The sequence below is a fragment of the Oxyura jamaicensis genome, chromosome 1 (genome assembly GCF_011077185.1).
Source record: "Oxyura jamaicensis isolate SHBP4307 breed ruddy duck chromosome 1, BPBGC_Ojam_1.0, whole genome shotgun sequence".
In the NCBI taxonomy this organism is placed as follows: Eukaryota; Metazoa; Chordata; class Aves; order Anseriformes; family Anatidae; genus Oxyura; species Oxyura jamaicensis.
The window spans coordinates 176,091,827-176,107,626 of record NC_048893.1 but is presented as its reverse complement, the minus strand read 5'-3'; the positions used below and the strand labels follow the sequence as shown (position 1 = coordinate 176,107,626).

General features: G+C 37.8%; 1 protein-coding gene across 4 annotated transcripts in view; it reads right to left on the bottom strand.

The window, feature by feature from the left end:
• Positions 1–15,800, bottom strand: part of FNDC3A (fibronectin type III domain containing 3A) — a 116,634-nt gene that overhangs the window by 77,571 nt on the left and 23,263 nt on the right. The window contains exon 1 of one of the 4 annotated variants that reach the window (XM_035323024.1): positions 8,642–8,668. The exons of the other annotated variants lie outside the window; for them this stretch is intronic. Within the exon in view, the coding sequence (XP_035178915.1) occupies positions 8,642–8,653 (12 nt within the window). The 5' untranslated portion in view covers positions 8,654–8,668. Of the gene's footprint in view, positions 1–8,641; positions 8,669–15,800 lie in introns of those variants that run through there. 4 annotated transcript variants of the gene reach the window in all.

Below are 15,800 nucleotides of genomic sequence, written 5' to 3'. Positions count from 1 at the left end.
ATGTGAATCAGAGACAGATCTCTCTACATACAACTCTTCAAAATTTTGGCCAGAAAATTTACTCTTTGAGTAGCAATACTTTAGCGACTAATTTTAGAAATACCAAATCTTCCTCTTTTGTTTAGTTTTGTCTTTTGCTATGCCTTTACATGTTCAATCTCCCTTTTTTTGTGCCCAAAATAGCGAGGAAAAGGCAGGAATCACATGAATTCCTCCTCCTCTGTTAGAACCACCTTACAAATTCATTGAAAGATAACAAGTTTTACTCAAACATAGCTGCACACTTCATGAGATTTGATGGATGTTTACATTTTCAAACTTGAGTCTATGGGGTTCAGTACCAGTTTAGCTCAGTTTTGGTCATGCACTTTAGAAATACTACCTTGAATTGTTTCATGTTACTAGAGAAAGATCTCTTTTCAGAAACTTTAGGCTCTTTGAGGTAAAAAAACAATGAACTGTATCACTATTTACATTTTGTCATATTGATACATACTCGTGATTATCTAAGTTGTGTCAAAATATAAAACTCAGTAAGAGTTATCATTTTTAACTTACCCTAAACTTAGAAACAAGATTTTAGAAGTGAGCTTCAAATGAAGCTTTTATCTCTTCAGAAGATACTCTACTGCAGAGTTTATTGAAAGGGTTTGTAGTAAGCATTTTAGCAAGTGGATACCACTCTCAGACCACAATGAAGGGAAATGAGTGCGATGAGTTCGAATTTCTTTTTCAGACCTCCCAAACAGACATCATTTTTTGAAGAAACATGTTTCATTGACTTACTTTCCCCTCTTTGCTACAATTGAAAGTTTTAGCTTGAAATTTAGGCTGGAAGTACTTAAAGCTTTGCAGGAGCGTATAAGAATCCCTGTCCGTCCACATGTACAGAAAAGTAGCCAGATTTGCACAAGTGTTTTGGCTAATTTAGTATGTCCTGACTTCTGGAAGGAGCCATCCTGGCTGCAGCTGACAAGTGACATGGCAATCTGCAAGTTTCACCTAAATGTGCTTGGTGTCCACAGTATGAACTACGAGAAGCAGGAAAAGTTGTAAAGGTCTCAAGTTTTAGGGCAACAGCTGGAATTATAATTCTCTTGGTTACTTTGAAGTAAGATGGAGGAGGGGGTGACTAAACTTACTCCATTGTTCTCATTTCTTCAGTGCCGATGCCTGGCTCATGAGGTTGGTGGCCTAGGTAATGATGTTGCTTTGGGAACCTGCTATTCCTCCTCTTCCAGACCCCTGCCCAACTGCAGCAAGTAGGCCACGCATCTCTCGATATTCTTTTGTAGCGTTTTCTCCTCTGTGAAAACCTTTGTTGTTGGCTTCACAGCACCTCAGAAGATAGAGGCTCAACACTCCAGCCATGGCGTAACGCAGTTAAAGGGAGCACTGGTCAGCACTGGCTGCGCCATTTTGCAATGGGCCTACTACTTTCACACTCGTGTTGCCTGTGGGTTTTCCATGTCTCTGAGGGCATGTGAATCTCAGGTCTCAGGACGAGGAAATAAAGCTTTTTTTTTTTTTTTTTCCCCAATGGACTATTAGTCTGCTTGTACTTATTTGACTGGCTCCCACTTTCAGCCTTGCTTTTATGTTGTACATTCCCATTTATATTTTACAACTGTTCCAATATAGGCTGTATTTGTTGCTAAGCATGCCAAAGAGTCTGAATCAGGGCTGTAGTGATTTCAGAAGTTTCAAAAACCACTGGTTTCAAAAGCCTTTGCTCTGGAGTAAAGCGTGTCAATGCGACCAGTCCTACTTCTATGCCTCATTGCCGCTGAAGCCCAGGGGTCATCACTGCTTTAAGAAGGGTATTTTTGACACTCTCTCACCTCCTGAGTAGATACAACTTGTAAGAAGAAAAAATAAAGCTATTCCTATTTACAGAGAGACTGGTATGCTTCTGGTCACAGGAGATACTACCAAAGAGAGACAAAATCACTCCTACGGATTCACTCTTAGGTAATAGAAGTCTGCTGCACATAATCAGAGATGCAAAAAAATCTCTCTAATGGAAAAGGTAACATGGATCTTTCATAGCATCACGGTAGGCAAATAAAACTTAAAGGTTTCTGGTATTTATAGGTCTTCCACCTCATTCTAGGAGACTTTGCCGAGGCTTGCACATCTCATTGCCCAATGTGCTACCTCATCAACCCAGTGGTGTTAAGAAAATCGAAGCTCTCATCTTTCACAGTGAATGTTCTCGATCTCAAACTCCTCCTTCTACAATATTGTTGTTGGCTGGGACTTAATGAAATGCTTTGGAAAGCTTTAATGGTTGAGTCTCTTTTACTGTGCCTCATTCTTTTTGTGACAAATCCTGTTGCTTTACTTGAAAACTCTGCTATCTGAAAGGCTAAACTTTCTATTAAAATCTAAAACCCCTCTATCCAAAAGCCAACATGCATTATTCTATCCACATTTCTGCTGCCTTCTCAAATAACTACAATAATCTGAAAAAACTTGTCATGTGCCAGTCTCAGTGGGAGGCACGTTCTACACAGTCTTCAAATGCCATTTCTCTTACTAAATCAACAAAACACTAATTAAGGACTTCACAAGCTTAAAAAAATAATGGGAGCTTAAGACACTGAGTCCTTGATACAGGCTCTACAATCCTACAAACACATTTAAAACACCACCAACTATTAAAAAAAAAAAAGAAAATTAGAAATGTAATTTCTCAAAGCTAACACAACTTTGACTCAACGTATTTTTGACTCACCTTGAGAATATGTTAAGGTATTACTACTAAGAAATGGAGTATTAGGTCAACTAATGTTGTGTCATTTTCACTAGGACTCTAAACTGTTTCCATTAAGCAGCTATTTAATAATGATCCACATGACCTCAGTACAGTTCCTGATAAAATACAGTACAGGATACCTTTTCTGGGGAGATTACCATACAAGTTGAAAATACACAAGTGGAGCTACACATTTATCTTCAAAACCGTTACTGCATACATAAAACAAAATGGTCAGCTCACATGGCTAAAGCTTGAAATATCTGTAGCATCAGTTGCCAAAGGCTATCACAGAGTTTAAGCAGTGAAATTTCATACTTTTCAATGGTACTTAATTCCTTCTACAAAGGACATTTTAGAAGATAAACTCAAATCAAATGAACAACATACTAAGCTTTTTAGTGGTTTAATTAAATTGGCATGGATTACAGGGGTTTCTTCTTAATGCGATATTAAAAGCAAAATCCATCCTGAAAACACAGAAAGGTATTGCAAAAAGAAATAGTATCTATTAAAATCCCTCTTTTAGCATGGAATATTTAACACCCCCCCCCCCCCCCTGGATTTTAAAGCATTTACTTCACTGCCCATCCATCCACTGTCAGTTCAAGATACATAGCCTGGACTGGCATAGACCAGCTTCCCAACACAACTCAATTGTGCTACATATTAGGGAGCTCGATATGGTTTTCCTTAAATCACTGTGTAAGCTTAGGCAGCTGCTCAAGCCAAATAAGAGCATAAGAAACGCCCTCATGGTCTGGGTCGGTGGCCCAAGTCAGCAGTCCATTCTAGCACTTTATCTCTAATATATTATAGACACTATTTAGGAAGAGCAAAGGAGCCTGGGCAGTTTCTGCAGTCCATCTTACTCACTGTCCATCAGTTTGCCTAAACTCTTGGAATCTGCTTATACTGTCTGCCTCCATAACCTCCAACAGCAGTGAATTCCCAAAATTCACATTTTAACCATTTTAAACCAGTCTTCAACTAGTTAAGTGTCTCTAATTCCTGTACTATGGGATTTGCTGAACAACAGTTCATTTCATCTACCTCCTTCATTACTTTTAGATTTAGCAATTTCCCCTCCTTTTATCCCCAGTCTCTGTAAACTGAGGGATTCCAGTATTTGTCATCTCTAAGACAGCTGCTTCATCCTCTTGACCACATCAATGGTACCTAAAAAACACATCTGTAGTAGCAAAGAAAGCTGTGCTCAGGAACATTCCCAGGTCCTGGAACAGTCACCTGCAAAGATGAACTACGTTACAGTAGTCTTGATCACCATTTGGGTTGATGCCAGCAAGCACTCTCCCAGATGATGCTGCGAACTGTTCCAGAGATTGCTTTCAACAGGCAGTTTGCAGACAGATACTCCTTCTGGAGGAAAAAATAGTTTACTTGAACAGACTCTTTCCATGACACTTAGCCTCAGTTTCTGGGAACACTCCTGAGCACACCTGAATTACTAATACGTAAACATTGCCTGACAGTAGCCTGGAGAAGCATTACAATGCTTGCTTATTTGAAGGACTAGTTAAGGGACATCCTCTTTATCAGCTTTGATAAATCTATTCCTCATCTAAATCAATTTGAGCTGTCTTATTAGACAAATCCACTCTTACAATACAATAATTCTATATGTTTTTTTTATATAATTTTTATCTCCCCAAAGAAACCCAAATTAAAATATAATTTTATTGTAGAAAAACTAGTATGATCAAGCCCTATAGAGACACGCAACATTGAGTTTGACATACTATCAACAGATGTACCAATAATTTAACAGTAATTTCATCTGAAGATCTCATATATGATTTAGCTTTACTACACCGGTGTGAGATGGGATGAAAAAGTATTCAGATCTTGTATCTAAAGAATCAAAGGCAGTACAAACGCTCAAAGAGCAGCATGCTCAAAGTTCCCTATTTTTTATTCAGTTAGCTTTTAACTATCAGCAGGAGAAGCTTCGGATGCTTCTGCAGACTGCACTAGAAAGGCAGTTGAATGCTTTTTCAAGTCTTTAGCTTATTTTTTAACACTGAATAAATACTTTTGATAAAAATGGCTGAAGTCAGAAAAAAATAAGACTAAGGATACAAACAACAAAAGATGGGTGGGAGACTTGTGCAGGCAGAGCCATAGCTACCTGTGCTCAGAGCACTGCTCCAATTTAAGGCAAAACATTAATGCTGATCTCCAGAAAGATCTAGCAGTAACTTTTGTCAGCACAACCTCGAGGCTAAAGAAGCCAAAACAAGCTTCTTGGAGGTATTTTCACCACCAATATGATCACAGCAATGGCTTCTAAAGGCAGAATGGTAATCATACAAAATGTAACCAATTCCTACCTTACTAGCCTTTGTCTTTATAGATACCAAATACTTTCTTTAAAAAGCTATGATTTGCTCGTGGCAGATAAATATGCAGGTAAACGTATTTCTTTATTGGAGCTGAGTGGGGGGCAGAAGGGAATTTAAAATATAGGGCTAGCTAACCCTGTTTTGAGTCTGTTGGTTTGCAGACTAATTAAATATGGCCCAAAAGCCCATTAATTCCACTGAAACAGCAATTTAAAGTGACCCTTCCTTCCATCAGTAAGATGCACACTTCTACAAGCCTCTCTACCTTTCCTTCCATCCTGCTAACCAAAGCAGTGCTGCATTAGCAGTTTGCCAAATTTCCAGATAACTTCAGTGAGCAAACAGGAAAGAAAGGCAGCACAAGACTCGTGGCATCACAAAGGTGTATTTACATCACAGCATGTAGGGAAAAGTTTTTCTCATCTTCTCAGCCACAAAGAAAAAGTGACGAACCATAGGCCCAGGTAGTGGCTGTTCACTGAAGAGAGAACATGCCTGTTTTCCACCACAGGGTTAGCAAGCAAGACTGCAAGACTATAGAAGTCATTGTGAAGTACCAGTAGCAAACTAGGATCAAACCTTGGTGAAGACCCTACATGACATGAATGATGTGTAGAGCAGGAAGACAAAGAAGTTTAGACTTAATTCACAGGTGTGTTACTCCACTGTTTTAAGGCAACACCTTTCCATAGCAGAAACCATAAACACAATTTCAAGTCCAAATTGTTTCTGTCCCTATGGAGGAAAAAAGAAGTCAATCACACATTCCAAGAGGTTAAACATGAAATAAATTGGTTTATTAGGTAAAAACTTACCTAACAAAACCGCTTAGTAAAAGATATCTAATAGCAAGCTTTACACAATTTTCTTCCTTTGCTCACCATCATAAACATTTAAAGGCAGCTCTCTTTAGAACTCTGTCTAAAAAGGCAAGGCTCCCTCTGCAAATATTCACATGCATGGCAAATTTACATATGTGCATGATACAGCAAGCCAGAAGTATATTGTTCAAAGGAAATCAACAGTCACAGGCAAAACAGTGCCTCACAAATACTCTGCTGCTTCTACCAAATACATACATGCAGTTGATTTGTGGAAGGAGATAGAATTTATTTGAAAAACTACACGTGCAGAATATTATTGCTAATATATCACATATCCAGAGGTAATATTTTTAATTTACTGTTTAGATTCTAGAAGTCTAAACTTAGGTGGAAGTTAAAAAAAAAAACAAAACTGTCTTTGTCTAGAAGTATACGTACAGTCTTTCACACGGGTAGGAAAGTAAAGGAAATCCAAAATTAAGACAGTTGCTAGCTTTCTCCTCAACCCTGCTGCATAAAGATATGAAGACCTACCTAATTGGTGGAAATGGTTGCAGATCAGATATGAAAAAGATTTATGAAAAAGCATCTAGTTTATCCTTACTACTTGAGGACAATTCTCACTATTATAAATTATAAGGCCACAGTTTAAATACCTATATTTGTAAAAGGACAGGACTGAAATACAGTCATAACTCTTATGAGCCCACACAAACATTAAGAGATTCAATACAGACAGTCAAATTTGGGTTGCAAGTTCAATACTCGCAGCCACATTTCAAATTTATTGTATTAAATTATGTTGCCCAAAGAAGTGCTTCTATACTTACAAGCTTCATTGTCTGTATGAAAAGTTATTAGCTACTGAATATACACCACCATTTAAATATATATATATATTTATATTTTTTTATATATATATATTTACTTTTCTGAATACCTGCTGGTTTATTTCTAACCAGCAAAGTCTTACCTGGAAGATCAAAACTATCATTTTAGAGTTACTGGGATACAAGACAAGTACTTTCAGATTTGCATTAAAGAAAAATCTATAGATTTCAAGCTCTTTATCTCTCTCATACGTTTGTCCTCAAATGCATCCTTCAGTATCAAGGACTATCAGTCTTTTGAAAGGGAAAATAAAAATGTTAAGTTTTTTAATACTGACTGAGGCTAAAGAAACCACTATAATATACACTAAATATACACTAAATACTTTGTGTCGTGTGAAGTTGTGGGATAAGCACATGTGAGAACCACAGCTCTTTTCTGTCTGCAGGCTACCACTGCCACGACGACAAGAAAACCAAAGGAATCAGGCTGACTATCAGTGTGAAGAAATATTTGGAGTCCTTCCCTTTCCCCAGCCACTCACACCTCCCACTAAAGGGGAGAGGAACTGAATAAGTTCCCTTGTAACTCTGTCCAAAAAGAGTTAGTTGCACTTCATGAATTTACACATTTTTACAGAATGAGTGAAATCTGGGACAAGTTTTCCAACCAAGTTAAAAGCCTCTGAATATATTTAAGAGAAATGCTAATAGATCTACAGCTAAATATGCCAACCAAAAATGCAACCTTTCAGCAACAAAACCAATTTATATTCTGGCACAAACTAAAATAATGGAAAACATGGGGAAGTTTCAAATGCAAGGAGAAAGCAGGAAAAACCTAGGATATAATACGTTAATTTCATCCATAAAAATCTAAAATCTAAAAACCTAAAATCACATATAATATGAAGAGACAAGAGTATGCTGGATTACAGCTGTGGTTGAGGCATATTTCAATAGAATACATAGTGAGAGTGCTCCTGTACAACAAGAAGGGTTACAAATTGGAGCAAAGTAGTACTACTGAAAAGCAGAGTTCTGGTTTTCTCTCTGTTTTTGAGGTTTGTTTGCATCTTTTTGGATGTCCCCCCCACAACAAACAAAAAACCATCCTGGAAACCAAGAAGGTAAAGTGTCTCAAAACATTTCACTGGAGCCCTGAAAACGTAACCTAAAAGCAATCACGATCCACTTCTATATTAGCAGAAATAATGTTCTTTTCTGAAGGGGGGCTATTAGGAAAGCTGCGAGAGCCTCAGGGATGTTTTTTTGGCTTGGTTTCTTTTTAATCTGAAAACATCTGTATTTAGCATTATTATGGTTATAGGTGCTGAGTCAGTAGCAAATGTTTGTCAGCAAAAATCACAAATAATGTACTAAAATTGTATCTTTAAACACAGTAGTAGAATACAGCAATGTTAACAATGACAGCAGTGGTTTGTCTAAAAAAATACTGCAACTGAAATTAGCTCAGCAGTACTGATGAGCAGTATTTTCAGCCACAAGGACGAAGGTTTATTCATTTCTGAACATTTCACAGATTTAGGAAAAAACTGTAGCTAATTCTGACTTCATTTTTTTTTTTAATCCCTAACTAAGGCTGTTTAAAGGCTGGTACAGTCTCATCTGTTGTAAGATGTATACTGTACCTTTAACAGCCTGCCTGCAACAAGATTATAAAAGGGTGTATTTCTGGAAAAGGAAAATATAACACAATATCCAACTTTCAGGCAGAGCCACATTTATGCTCCGTCATTAGTGCACAATCGCAATTTTCTCCACTAACCGCTCCAATCAAGACGTTAATTAGTGCCACGCTTCAATCCAGCATCCCGTTTCAAAAGCCTTAGCACTTGGACTTACTGTTGCTCGCATCCTTTTATTTCTCTCATTCAACTGGTGCTACCCCAGTGACAAAGGACGAAGGAAGATTCAAGTCACCACGCCGGATGCTCCAGCCCGGTCCATTCACTACACGCGGAGGCGATCTTCGGTGATGTGCTGGGCGCTGCCCCCCTTTAGCAGGGCACCGTGCCCTGACCGCCACCGAGGATCTCCCTTTACCTTGCTCTCTAGCATCCACGGAGCATGCGGAGGCGGGATGCGAAAGGTAGGATCAATTAACGGTATAGTCAGCGATACCTACCTCAAGCCTTCCTTCCTATCAAATTAGCCAACGTACAGTGAGCTTCCTGCTGTACACGAATGTATCATGTCACTATAGCAACTAAATCAACAAATAGCTGCTGCAGCATCTGCTTCTGGATCATCTCACGTCAGTCAACAGAAGGCTCGGGCTTAAGAGAACAAAGCTCCCGAATATATTCCCTCTTAGAAGCGTGTTTTTGGGTTAGCCACCCGATTCCCTGCTAGGGTACAGCAGCTAGGAACGAACCCACTTCTGACTTTACACCTGGATACGTGATGCCGCTCGTGAGCGAAGAAGCCTGAAAGGAGGCGGGTAAGGAACACTTCAGAAGAGAGTGAAAAATACAGCAAAGAAGTAATCAACCGGATTTTATTGTGCTTGTTCTGTTAATACTCTGTTACTCCATGCGGTGCATTTATTTGCTACATTAGGAGGCATGAAAAGAAAAAAGCATGTTTCCCAATTTGCCTTTAAAATTTCCCATTTACGTGTATCTGCCTCCAGTAATACTGTCACCAAAAATACCTTTGATTAGGTATTAATATTTAAGGCGTTGCAGGTGCTGACAGAGATGTTTTCCCCCTATTAGTCTCCACTGAAGAGTGGAACTGAACTGAAAACATCCAATATTAATTTCTGACGATTTAGCATCTGCTGTCTGTAATCCCAACCATAGCAGGGGTCTATTGGCATGCTCTCACCTGTAGAAAGACAGCTAGGTAGGGGAAAATGCTCAACCCTCCCTCCCTGTAATTTGAGAAAGTACTTCAAATACTAGATAAAACTTTAAGCATAAGCTTACACCAAAGTCCTAGTCCATAAGCAGACATGAAAGATGAAAGTGCATTGTAACAACCTGGTACCTGGAATGTGAGAACATTAGATTACCAACTGAATGTTGCCTGAAGTGGTAGAAAATTTAAAAATTATTTAGACAGTAATGTCCCAACTTTATATAGAAGGGCTCAAGCCTACAGTTAAAACAAAGACGTAACTTTCCAATTGTCTAAGTTCAAGTCACATTCCCAATGTTCCATCAGCAAAAAATTCTTTAGCAAGTTTTCCAGGTTCAAGGGAAATTTCATATCCAACATCATTTCATTACTGAAAATATTTATTTTTTGTTTTAAAAGGGGCTGTCTTCGTTCTAAGTAAAAGGAAAATTTTGTTACAAGGAAAATTACGTCTCCTTTGGTTCCTCAGAGCATGGTCCAAAGAAAAGGGAAAACTGGACATAAGGTCAAGGTGACTCTACGACAGTTCTGATGTTGACTTCTTGTGATCTGTGGGTTTGTGGCCTCCTCTATGCCATGCCTGCATATCCCTAAAAGCTACTGATCAAAGAACACTGCAATACTTCAGGGTTGTTGTTCATTAGCAGCACAGGAATTGACAGATGGAATCACATCTGTGGTCCAGCCAAGGTGATGTCAGTTACAAACGTAGCGTAAGTCACTTTTCCATTGATTATGTTCAAAATATGCTGTCCCTGTAACGATGCTAATGAGGCTAAGGACAACACTTTTCCAGAATGAAACCCACTAACGTTTAGAAAACTGATTAAATGGAAAAATGCAAAATAGCAATTTAATAGGTATTACAGACAGCGTAACAATATAAATTAAGAAAAAACACCAACAACTGATAAAAAGCTGGATTAAAACAGCATCTTAAGCCTTTGGCAATTCAAAACAATTCCAGGAATTTCGTGCTTGTCAGGAATATCTAATTCTCTCTTAAAGTCATCTTTCATGTATTTCTCTAGCTCCATCTTCTTTTAGACTTTCTCCTTTCTCATTTATGTTGGCTAATAACCAATAAAGAGTTCTGAAAACTTTGAGTTCTGTGCTATATCATGTCAGTTTATGGCTAAAGACACAACATTTCTGTGGTATCTATAAGGAAAAGTAACACTAGAATTTTGTCTTAAGTCCTCATCCATTTTTATTATGAATGATAGAAGAAAACATGCTTTCATCCTTATTTACAAATGTCCTACAGATATTTTTTTCATTACCCAAGTGACATTATTCAATGCTCTTAATAATAAAGTTCTAAAATCTTACTGTTTTCCACCAAGCTTATTTGAGCAAATTCCAGTTTATGGGTTTCACACAACTGAACAATTCTCTACCCTCGCATCTGCTAGGACTGACTGATAACCTGGAGGAATCTAGCTGCTCTACATATGGAGATTAACACTTCCTAATGAAAAAAAAAAAAAAAAAAAAGAAAAGTAAAGGTTATTAACAAATCTTGATTTGGGGGACTACGGAGGAGATCCATAAGGAATTATGTAAACACCCACATAATAAGTTGTAGTAACAATTCACATGTTTGGAATTTAAAACAAAAACAAAAGGAGAACCAGATTATTTCATGGCAGCATGGCTTCTTCTTCACTTTCTTGAGGACATCTCATCAACTCCTAAGGCCTATGGACATTTTCAAGGGTGCCAGCAGGCGACTCTGTTGCCTATATCTAAAAGGAATCTGATGTAACAATTAGCAAACATTTAATCTTTAACCACTGCTACAAAATGCTGTCAGCACAACTACACGCACTAAGACCACTAAATATCCCTAGAAGCAACTGGAAAAGAAGAGGTTGGAAAGATGAACTACTGTTTAACGGCACTGACATTTGAAAACTACAGATTTCAGTAAGTTTTTGCTGCTTTTTATAGTAAAGCTGGTTGGAAAGATCAGAGAATTGCTGATCACTTCTTCTAAGAATAGGGCAATTTTTTTTTTTTTTTAATTATTATGAACTCATGCATTCCCCCTCACCTCTTCCACATGAAGAGCAGAGTCTTCTCCATGTGAAAGATGAGCTGATCACAGGATAAAAAAAAATAGATGGTTTGGAGAGCTGAAGCCTTATTTTGTAAAAATAGAAAGTCTCCTGAGAAGAACCAGTAAAAAGATAAATGTTAAAATCCGCATCTTATGTCACCGACAAACATGTCCAAGACTTGTTAGTGTCTATGTATAATAGTGTCAGTGTATGTTCTACAAGTGCCTTTGCCTCTTGCTTTATGGCTGAAAAATATTTACATTTTTTTAATCTACTTTATCTCTGTTTTGTCTCTTCTCTTCTGCATTCCATGATTCTCAAAGCTTGGCTAAGCAAAGTTTTATTTGTCTCATTTACAGCAAACCCAATCTGTTTCATTAGCATAGAAACAGGCTGCGGTTAGTAGATAGCGCACAGAAGATTTGCTACTTAAAATAACCCAACTGTAATATCTTTAAATCACAAAAAATAAAAGTGTATGGGTAACAGAAGTGTTTCAAAGGATCTGGATAAAACCGACATACATTTTGTGTTTCAAAGTTTTAAGCTAATCCTTGTTTACAGGGAATTTGAAAGAAACTGTGTTAGGGGCGGTCTCTGAACTCTGGAAATTTCTGAGGCATCTGGTCCTGGCCAGTGGTTAGAAACATCAACCTCTGTAAATAAAAACTGGAAGACTTGAAGCAGATTTTTTTTTATTTCACCATGGTTTGTTGAAGTCCACTGGACTAGATCTTCACAATGCTAAGCACAACTGGATGAGGGACAGAGCTCATATTGCACAAAGTGGTAAGGGCTAAGCTTCCAGCTAATACTTAATATACTGGGGATAGACAGTCTCCTCAATAGGCACCTTCCATAAATCTGCGTTATTTGCAACAATCTGAAGCAGAATCAGGGAACAAACTTCCATTTAAGTTGTACCCAGATGGATTAAAATGGTAGAAGACTGCCAATTTCATTTTGGAAAACTAATTTAAGAGAGATTCTTGTCTTAAATGAAAGTGACAAAAAAAACCAACCACCTTCCTGTTGCTCAAGAAGCTACAGAAATATAGAAAGATGTTTAAATGCTTAGAAAAAATCAAAACATTCTTGTGCGTTATAATTCCTGTACTTTGACTGCAAGCTGTACCAGTAGTTGCCATGTAAAGTACTCTGCCAAACACATATTATTCAGTGTTCCATTGGGCAAAAGCCTACTTTTTTTTTAACCCCCCAGTCTCTCTGAATCTGTTGTGATGATCTTAATGCTGGGAAGATCTTAATTTGCTGGTTAGCACACATTTTAAACAAGCTCAACTGTTGTGCCATCTTTATAGAGTTGCTAGTATTTTGCCTCCATACAATACCTAACAATCAATAGAAGATTTACAAACATTATAAAAGGTAGCAGAGATTAAGAAATCAAGGTAAACAGTTCAAAACTATTCAAGTGATGATGCAAGTCAATGGCATTCTTCACCTGAAAGAATTTCTTTGTCCAGATATTACTGACATGTCTGAAGACATGTGCAACCGGTTTGGCATTTATGAGGAACAATATACAAGACTATAAAGCAGTCATAATCAACCTTTGGCCTAACAGCTGAACACATTATTTCAGAAAGGTCATAACGCTACGATTGATTCTTCCTACGTAGGCTGAGGCAGAGCCCTTTCAGCACGTATCCTGACCTCCTTCGGGCTTCTGAAGCACAAATGGGAGACATGCTCTATTTCTCCCCCTTGCAACCAAGAAGTTACATCACCATTGGGTTACTGGTGGAGATCCTCACCAAGTACGCAGCAGCTGTGCTGATTCTGGCTGTGAATTCTATATTCTGTAATTTATATTGGAGTTAATTCAATCGTTATTAAATGATGGGAGAGAAGATACCCCCTTCTCCTTTTCTCCATATCTCGACAAAGACATTTTAGATTACAGAACTCAAATGAACAACTAAGAATTTGAATTAATGTATAAATAACCTTTAAAAAACAATTCCTCTCCTGCAATGCAATTGGAAAATTAAGGGAAAAAAAATAAACAAGATGAAACAGAGTATGGACATTTGTTTTCTACGGAGTTTACAAAATTTGAAAATTACGTAAGTCATTGGTTAATGAAGTATATAGACTAGAAGAGAATTCTCTATTTCCCGACATTACAGGTGACAGATCAGATTCCTATTTGGTGGTACAGGAATAAAGTGAAAGCCCACAGGATTAAAGACTGCTATTTAAGGTAAAAATGTTAAATCCAGACAACAAAATGAAGTGCTAAAAGAAGAACTATATTCTAAAGTTATTCAAAATAGGATTTCATCAAAAAAAAAAAGTATATCATGAGTTTCAATATCTAGCCTCTGAAGTAGCTTTTTTTATTTCCCTCTCGCAAAAGTGTTCCCCATACATACAGTTTTGTGCAGATTTGTGTATCACTGTGTATCAAAACACTCTGTGACAACACCAACTGGAGTTAGAAAAGAAATTGAAGGCTCTGGCCTTCAATTCTCAGGTTGGGAAGGCTTGGTCAGTCCTGGACCAAGGGGTCAGTAGGAGGAATCACCACAGCCTGTAGTCCTTTCCCATGTCTTTTCTCTTCTACTTTCAAAAAGAAAGGAGGAGAAATTAGAGCCAAAGGCCATTTTTGTCATGGTGCATAAACCTGAATCTGCTTCTTTCCACTTCTTCCCAAAGGATGTCATTCTAGCTGCTCTATAAAATGTGTAATTCTGGAATATGCAGAAGGTTAGATGGACTTTTACGAGTTAAAAATTGAGAAATGTCTTAATCACCAGGAAAAACAGGCTTTAGCTAGCCAGGGATGTACTTCAGATGACTTGTTTGCAAAGAGTGTAATTCTCACACAGTTGTTGAGTTGAATTTCTGTAGTTAAAAGTAACTTTGCAAAGCAATTGCATTTTTCTACAATTTAAAAAGAGATTACAATATCCATCTTCTGAGATGGAACCTGATGAACCCAATGGAACCTGATGTAAGCAGTAAAGGCAAATTTGTAGGATGCTGGTTTGACTCCGGTTTACCTGATGCCAAGTGTCCCATGGCATAAAAAGGAGCCATCAACATGCCCAAGTCCAGGAGAGGAATACAAATCTTAGTGACAGAGGAGCACAGACTCAGGAACTGGGTCCACTTGCAACAGACCTCAGAGAGGAACTGGCCTACCTCAATGCTTGCAGCTCCAGGCAACTTGCACCTTCTCATCTCATTAAAAGAAGCACACAGATCTTTAGTCACCTTCCTAAAATAAGGAAGAGATCATCTTCCAGACATGCTTAGTACTCCCCATTGGCTGTATTAGCAAGAAAGAATGACTAACGCTGACTGAGTCTGATTTTCCCATGTCATCCAGATCTCCCAAATGTCAGCTTCTAGAAGAGATTCATTCCACAGGGGGAACCCCTGCCCCAAGTACCTTGGGAGGAATCTAACCATATCAGAGACCAAAACTGATTCAGGATTCATAGTATGTAAATTAAATCAGACATTTAGAGAGTAAGAGAAGGACTATTCAAAGAAGTTTTATGAGGTTATTTCATTCCATTAATTTTCATGCTGAACACAAGTAGGAAGACTTGGACTACAGAGCCTTCACCCGTTCCTACTTTTTTTTTTTTTTTCAGTAAATACTAAAATAAATATATTTGGATGCAAATATAAATTGTGTAGTAAATCGAATGCTGTTTTTTGCTCACTACCCAAGAGCAGCACAGTATTCATACATAACTAAACCCAGAAGAGTTTTGAATCCTCTCACTTGCTCCTGAGAATGACAGCCTCTTCTTGGAAACATAAAGCAAAATTTTAGTGCATTTGCAATCAAAGATGTAGCTTAAATACACAAGAGAAAAATCTGTTCTCAAAGGCAACAAGGAGTCTATGGTTAACTGAGACAAAACTTCACTCTTCCTATCCAAAAGAATATGAATAACTCAGACACAGCAAGGATATAGTAACCTTGAGGCATCAAAACTCACATCCTCATAGCCTTTTTTTAAAAAATCATAACCAGCAACAACTTTTATGGAAAATACTTTTTTGTATATGGAATGTCCCATACAAGTTTGATT